The 7,541-nt window shown below is 42.2% G+C and overlaps 1 protein-coding gene across 2 annotated transcripts in view; it reads right to left on the bottom strand.

The window, feature by feature from the left end:
• Nucleotides 1–623: 623 nt before the first annotated feature.
• LOC144828371 (uncharacterized) overlaps nt 624–7,541 on the bottom strand; it is a 99,120-nt gene continuing 92,202 nt past the window's right edge. For both annotated transcript variants that reach the window (XM_078686483.1, XM_078686484.1), the window contains exon 2: nt 624–4,231. In XM_078686483.1, the coding sequence (XP_078542609.1) occupies nt 2,225–3,760 (1,536 nt within the window). In that variant the 5' untranslated portion in view covers nt 3,761–4,231 and the 3' untranslated portion in view covers nt 624–2,224. The remainder of the gene's footprint in view (nt 4,232–7,541) is intronic.

The raw sequence follows: 7,541 nt of genomic DNA, 5'->3' as shown, positions 1-7,541 counted from the left end.
GTTGTGTGTGGCACTAGCCTTTTAGAGCGTCAGCAGGACCTTTCACTCAGGTAGGAGACACAGACTTGCCTGCAGGGGAAGTTGCCTTGAAATGCACCGTCAGGGGCCCAGACTTACAACATCAACTGTATATTTTATTTTTGTTTTCTTGCCATTCATTTAACAGCTGTCTCTTGAATTTTCCAAAAGTATGCAGAAGATTGAGACCGATGACTGCACAGGTCAAACAAAACATTCCCAATAAATGATGTTACCTGGTATCAGACAAAATTAAAATGTTCTATTCCTTTAAATCATTTTGTGGAGAAACATGTGTACCTGCAAACCACAATGGATTGTATTCCAGCTGGCAAATCAAATTTCAAATTAGATTTCCGTTTTGAGTGATGAATTTTAAAGCAGAACACTTTTTTCACATTACAGTTCTATGTTAGCATTTGATATTCAGGAAAACATTAGAAATTCATAAATATTCTATAACAAAAGGTCAATGTTGGAGGTTCATTAATCAACTTCACTGCCCAGCCATTTACCTTTGAGTAACATAAGATGTTACATGTGTATTCAAAGTTATATCTATAATATATATATTCGTCCTCCCAATAACAAACGAACTTCAGCACTCAATGCGGTAAGAGATTTTATTTTTCAAACGGGTATAGGCTGCACCAGCGGTCTATTTCGGACTCGTTAAAGCCTTAGCCTTTGTCAACAGGGTACCGCCATTTAAAAAAAAAATACTTCTATAGTTACATGTTGTTACAGGGTAGTGTGCATGGCTATAATACTCTGCACTTTGCTTACATTGATTCAATAAAGTCTCCATGACATACTGGGTTCAAATATCAAAATACATTGTATATTTTTAAGCAACATTATTCCACATGATTGAGCATCGTATTTTATAATCATACGAGTGGCGAATTATAGTTAGTTTCAGGACTCAACAATACTGCCCAAGTGGGCCGCTACAAGGTGCTTTCAGAAGTACCAATAAAACGTACACCTTTTTGTCTAAAATTCAGTTTCATTTTTTTCCGACTGAGGTCAATAATTCTCTGTGCATATCCAATTAATTTAACCACGCTGGAGTCCTAGTGGGTTAAATCCAGAATTAGGTAACCCATTAAAGATTAGGATTCAAATTATTTCTTCTACTAATACTGGGAGAAAACATCCTCACTAGTTTTAACAGGTCTGGAAAAACAAACAAATAGCTTGATACCAGAAGGGGATCACAATGCATCGCTGTGAATGGCAATTCCGAGGTATACATTTTTTGGACACTTCTCAGTGTGAAGGATCTCATGTTTCGATGTGAAGAGATAGCAATTGTAAAAGGACATTCAGATTCTGAGTTTCACAATTTTTAACATAAGGCCAGTCTGTCAATCATGGATGAGTCACACTTTAGCATCCTATTACCCACAGATTTCTGACCGTTCATGGACCGCATTATCAGGTCATCACTACCAGGAAAATGTGCATAAAAACTAGACTGCTTGAAAGTTATATTCTCCTCAGCACTACAGACAAGGAAACAAAAGAAATGTTCACTAAAGATTTCCAGCAGAACCTAAAGGTGAAAATTTGTATTCCTTTATATGCACCAAGAGCGGAACGCTTATCTTCTTGCCTGCAGTAAGGCACTCAATTCTAAGTTATTTTATGGCACCAGGATCCATCACCACTGCTTAGGCTCTTTTTTCATCAGCACAATCGGGAACACTTCTTCGCTTCCTGTCCATGACAAGTTCAGCCTTCATTAGTTGCATTATTTGTTTTAAAGGGGGACCTGGGGGCACTCTCAAATGTCCAGGTTTTTCCAATTCCATCACTTCATCACTCCTTCACATTTTATACAACTTCTGACTGCAAGATTTCTAATCATGATCTGAGATTGGACATTACACTTACCAGTTATATTTTGTGGTCTGAGAGATTACCTTGCAAAAAACAACTTGATTCATTAGGTTGCAATGCTTGAGTCAGGGATCACCATAGACTTATCGCTGGATCTCCTAGATTTTAATTTCAGCAAACTTTTTTCTTTAAAAACACCAGGTTGCACTTCTCACCGAAGCTTTTTCCACATTCTGTGCGGTGGTAGGGATTTTTTACCAGTATGGATTCTCTGGTGTATGAACTGCTTGCTTGTCCGATTAAAGCTTTTCCTGTATGCAGCAATAGGGTTTCTCAGTAGTGTGGATTTTTGACACATTTTCTACACTAAATCATCCTTTATCCTCTCATGATGGAGAAGACATGTGCTTTGAGTGAAGCGCTTCCCACTTTCTGTGCACCAATACAGTTTCTCACCAATATGGACTCTTTGGTGTCTCAATAAAGTGTGTGATCGATTAAATCTTTTTCCACAGTATGTACACTGAAACGGTCTCTCTCCTGTATGGATTCTTTGATGGGCCATTAGTGTGCTCTTGAGTGTGAAGCTTTTTCCACATTCTGTACACTGAAAGGGTTTTTCTCCACTATGGATTCTCTGATGATTCACCAGGATGGGCTTCGTACTGAAGCTTTTCCCACACACGGTACACTGAAAGGGGTTCTCACCAGTATGGATGCTTTGATGGGCCATTAGCGTGCTTGTATCAGCATAGCCTTTTCCACATTCTGTACACTGATAGGGTTTCTCACCAGTGTGGAATCTCTGGTGTCTCAACAAATGGTGTCCCATAGTGAAGCTTCTCCCACATTCTGTACACTGAAAGGGTTTCTCACCAGTATGGATTTCCTGATGCTTCATTAGTGTGCTTGTCTTTGCAAAGCCTTGGCCACATTCTGTACAGTGGTAGGGTTTCTCACTAGTACAGGTTAACTGATGTTTCACCAATGTGCTTTTCCAAGTGAAGGATTTTTCACAGTTTGTACACTTAAAAGGTTTTTCACCAGTGTGAATTCTCTGGTGCCCCAACAGCGTGCTCTTTACAGTGAAGCTTTTTCCACATTCTGTACAGTGGTAGGGTTTCTCAGTACTGTGGTGTTTTTGGTGTCTTAACAGATACGCCTTATGAAAGAAGCTTTTCCCACAATCCGTACACTGAAAGGGTTTCTCACCAGTATGGAGTCCCTGATGTGCAAGAAGATGGGTTTTCTGAGAGAAAAGTTTCCCACATTCTGTACAATGATAGGGTTTCTCGCCAGAATGGACTCTCATATGTACAAGAAGATTACTTTTTCGAGTGAAGATTTTACCACATTCTGTACACGGGTATGGTTTCTCACCAGTATGGATTCTCTGGTGTACTAAAAGATTTATTTCCTGAGAGAAGAGTTTCCCACAGTCTGTACAATGATAGGGTTTCTCCCCAGTATGGACTCTCTGGTGTATCAACAAACGTTGGCTAGATATGAATCTTTTCCCACATTTTGTACACTGATGGGGTTTCTCACCAGTATGGATTCTCTGATGGACCAAAAGGTTTATTTTCTGAGAGAAGAGTTTCCCACATTCTGTACAATGATAGGGTTTCTCACCCGTATGGACTCTCTGGTGTATCAACAAATAGCGTCTAGCTACAAATCTTTTCCCACATTCTGTACAATGATAGCGTTTTTCACAAGAATGGACTCTCTGGTGACTCAAAAGCTTCTTTGGCTCAGTGAAGCTTTTGTCACATTCTGTACACTGGTATGACTTATTCTCCTCAGAATTAGCTATGTCGTGATTGTGCAGTGAAGAGCCCTCGGTGCAGCTTTTTCCACATTCCGCATACTGGTAGAGTTTCTCCCCGGAAATCATTCTCTGATAATTCAACAGAAGGTTCTGCGAGTCAAGCTTTTGTTCACATGTCTTACACTGGTATGGTTTCTCCTGATGATATTCTTATGTGTGAACTGATTTAACATTAGAATAAAAACAAAAGGCACACTTTGTACACTTGATCAAGTCTATCACAGGTCTGTCTCATTATGGATCATCTGATTTGAGTAAAGACATAAGCTCTGTTTGAAGAACAACTCAACAAAGCAATTTCCCACCTCTATAAAGATACAGGTTATCACGGTCATGGATCTTCAAAGTGTCCATAAAGAGGAGTTCTACATGAAGCTTTTTCTCCCCAGAATGAATTGCACAGTGTGTACACAGGGACAATCTTCGAGTGGAAGTTTACTCAGATTCTGCACAACAATAAAAATGTTCTTCTGATGATGCTATGCAAGACTTTTCTGGTGCTTGGTACTGCAGGTCTCTTCATCAGGTGCTTCGATTCTGTAAATGAGAAACAAACATCAATAACAGTGTGAATGAAATCATGTAGCTGCTCTCAGCCAAGTGGCTATAACGCATAGAAGTTGGAGAAAGAAAAGTGATTTTGAAATAGAGGGGCAGAAAAAGAGAAAGGCATCAGTAGCTGCACTAGAGATATTAAGGTTGGATTTACAAATATACCATAAATGTATAGAATCTCGTGACAACCGGAGAACTAGTCATCAGGTGGGCAACCCCATGAATCAAATCCTGAACACAACAGCTCAGTTTCAAAATAAGGTCTCTAAGTTTTTTGCACTTTGACTGTGACAATTGGTTGGCAGCCCAACTCCAGCATTAGTAACCCTCCTTCTCCCCCCCCCCCACCCCAGGCCTGTTCACTGTTAGGGCCAGTTGAGCTAGTGAAAGATCCCTCCATTGAATCAAACCCCTCCTCCCCCCTTGATATTCATCCGCCAAAAATAGAGGTTGTCCAGATGGTTTCATTTTTGATTTGTGTTTCTGCATCGTTAGAGAAGTAAGTTAGCTTGGGTAGATGTAGCGAATTTGGGTAAAACATTTCTGGATGAGTTTTAAAAATTGCTGATGTGTTGCAGTGAAGATGTAATATTTCAGGAACCATGCCACCTATATACTTCATTTTGGTGTCAAAATATAGGCTGCGGCAGTCAAGTAGTGTTACAGAGACAAAAAATAACTCCTCAGATAAACCCTGCCACCATTTTCCAAATGGGTGGCTCTATAATTTATTTTATTTTCAAAGTTTTATATAGCGCGGACAAGATCTTTGCAGATATCAGAGCGCTTTACAGTAAACACGGGGTAAGGGAAACAAGCGGGAGATTAAGCAAATTTGTGGGTAACATAGAAATGGGTAGTAGGTGGGTAGCATACTAGGATGGTAACCTGATAAACAACTTGTGAACGAATAGACAATAAGATAGACCGGCTAGTAAAAATCCGATAGACAAATTAGTACAGTAGACAACAGAATAAGCAATAATGTGTTTTAGCCATCATATTGGTAATTTATTTTAATATTGTTTTTGGTTCAGGTTTTCTGTTAATACAAATTTGTAAACATGACCGAAGCATGTGGTAGCAGAGGGTCTTTACCTCCTGACAGAGCGTTGCTAACTACAAAATCAAAGGACTCCTTCAATAAAGAATAAAGTGTCCTATTAATCCGACAGAAAACAACTGCAGCTCGACAGAAGAGAGTTTGAGATGCTGCAGAAGTACGACAAGAAGTTCACAAAAGATTGAAACTGATGGGTGATGAGGATCAAATATTTTATAAGTGTAACAAGTGCTACAAAAAAATAGCAGAAATCAGTAAACAACAAGAATCGAAGTCTTCTGAGAAAGCGACGACAACCAAACCCAATGACTGTCCACTTAGAAAATCAATGCCAACCCCTCGTCCACCTCCAACAACTGATCAGAAAGCAGAGGATCTTCAATGTGTTATCTGTGGTTTAGCCAAAACAAGAGGCAAAGGGATTAACTGTTGCTCACCACGAACTTGCATAAAAAAAGAGGGGAACATTTTAATAAACAGGTTGACTGCCTTCTTCATTTCATGCAGCAGCAAGGAAACCCCTTTGAAATGACTGAGCCTGTGCGACTACACAACTTTGTGACCAAACAATATGTGGATAACGATATAAACCCTTAAACAAGAGAGTGAGCAAAAACAATGCTCGTTCTCTACTAGATGCTTACAACAAAAAAAATAGAAGAAACTAGTAACTTACCTGTAGCAATAGTTTTACAGCTGTACTCTTCTAGATTCACATACTGTGCATATCATGCCATCTAGTGGTTGGAGTCAGAAGGTCCTTTTTATTTCTCGGACCGTCGCACTGCGTAGCAGTGGGCGGAGTTCGAAGATTTTATGTTTTTGAGTTTGGGGGCTTGAACCCGCCTCTCTCCCCCATTGGCTGGCTTCCTAAATGGAGGCTAGCCATTGGAGAGGGGCGTCACTCCATTAAAGCCCCGTCTCTTTCGGATTCGGGGGCGTGTTTTTGGCGTTCTTTCGCCCTGTGACATCATCCGTCACTCAGAACGCCAAAAACACGCCCTCGATTCCGAAATTTTCGGAGCTTTGCGGCCCCCATTTTGCTGCTCGGTAAAACCAGGAGAGCAGCGTCTACCGAGGACATGAGGTAACTATCCCTTGTTTGCCTTAGAAGCAAGTGCATTTTATTGAAAAGTATTGAATAAGGCCAGTTTTTAAGAATGAAAAAGATGAATAACGCATGAAAATGATAAATTCTAATACTTCGGAAGAGAGAGATTTTACTCATCCCTAATAAAGACTAAATGTTTATATCGTTGCAGCTTAAATGATATTTCCCCATATCAAGATGGCCGGTACCCAAATGCACAAGCTGGCCTCACGCCTCAGTGCGTTCGATGTTCAACTGTAGGCGTGAAGGCGATTTGATTTACTAAGCTGTAAGGCTCAGACACCGGAATGTTCGTGGTACCTCTATTGACATGTTAAAGTCAGGCAAAAGACACAGGCAGTTTATCCATTAAGATTGGGCTCCTCTTACTTACTATGAAAGGTTGCCTGACCTTACAATGGTCGTTGCCGTGACGCGTTCTCACCCATGCGCAGACTAATTTGCCTGGTTGAAGCTGTGCTGAGAGGAGGGAGCCTGCAAGAGCTTGCGGTGATCTGCGGGAGTCCGGTGTCACCCTTTCCGGAGGGGTCTTGAGGCCGGAATGGCGCCGCGGGGCTGCCTCAGTCAGCTGACCTCCGTCTACTTTTGTCCATCCGGCGGTCTCCATTACCATCGGACTGGGAAGGCAGCGGGCCTGGGTCGCAGGGGGCAGGTGCCCCGGGAGTCGTGTTCTCTGCGGCTGGTTTAGCGGTCAGCGGATCCTGGAGAGCGGCCATCCATGGGCTGCGGGTTTGTTGAGCGGTGACGCCGGCTCTGCCCGTGTCTGTGCCACCTCCCCGCCCGAGAGACTTGTTGCCACTGATGCCATCTTACGAAGTTCGCCCGGCCCGAGGAGGAGGATGCGCGCCTCTTCCCCCATCACTTCTTCAGCTCTCTGCAGGCCCGGCTGCTGCTGGGCCCCTCTGGGTAGCTACGGGAGAAGTGTGGCTCACTGGTTAGAGGAGGCAGACCCTGAAGCATAGGTCAGACCCGGGACCAGGGTTCAATTCCCGACGCAGCAGGGTCTTGAGCCCAAATGTCCACGGACTCGATAATTCTCGCTTCAGTGCCTATTCGAATCATGGGTTCACACTCTGCAACTCTGGGCAATAGCTTGCTTAATCTCCACAACGGCCCCC

Source organism: Lissotriton helveticus, chromosome 4_1, assembly GCF_964261635.1.
Source record: "Lissotriton helveticus chromosome 4_1, aLisHel1.1, whole genome shotgun sequence".
Lineage (NCBI taxonomy): Eukaryota > Metazoa > Chordata > Amphibia > Caudata > Salamandridae > Lissotriton > Lissotriton helveticus.
Note: the sequence above shows the minus strand (reverse complement) of the source record. Positions and strands in the feature narration are given on the sequence as shown.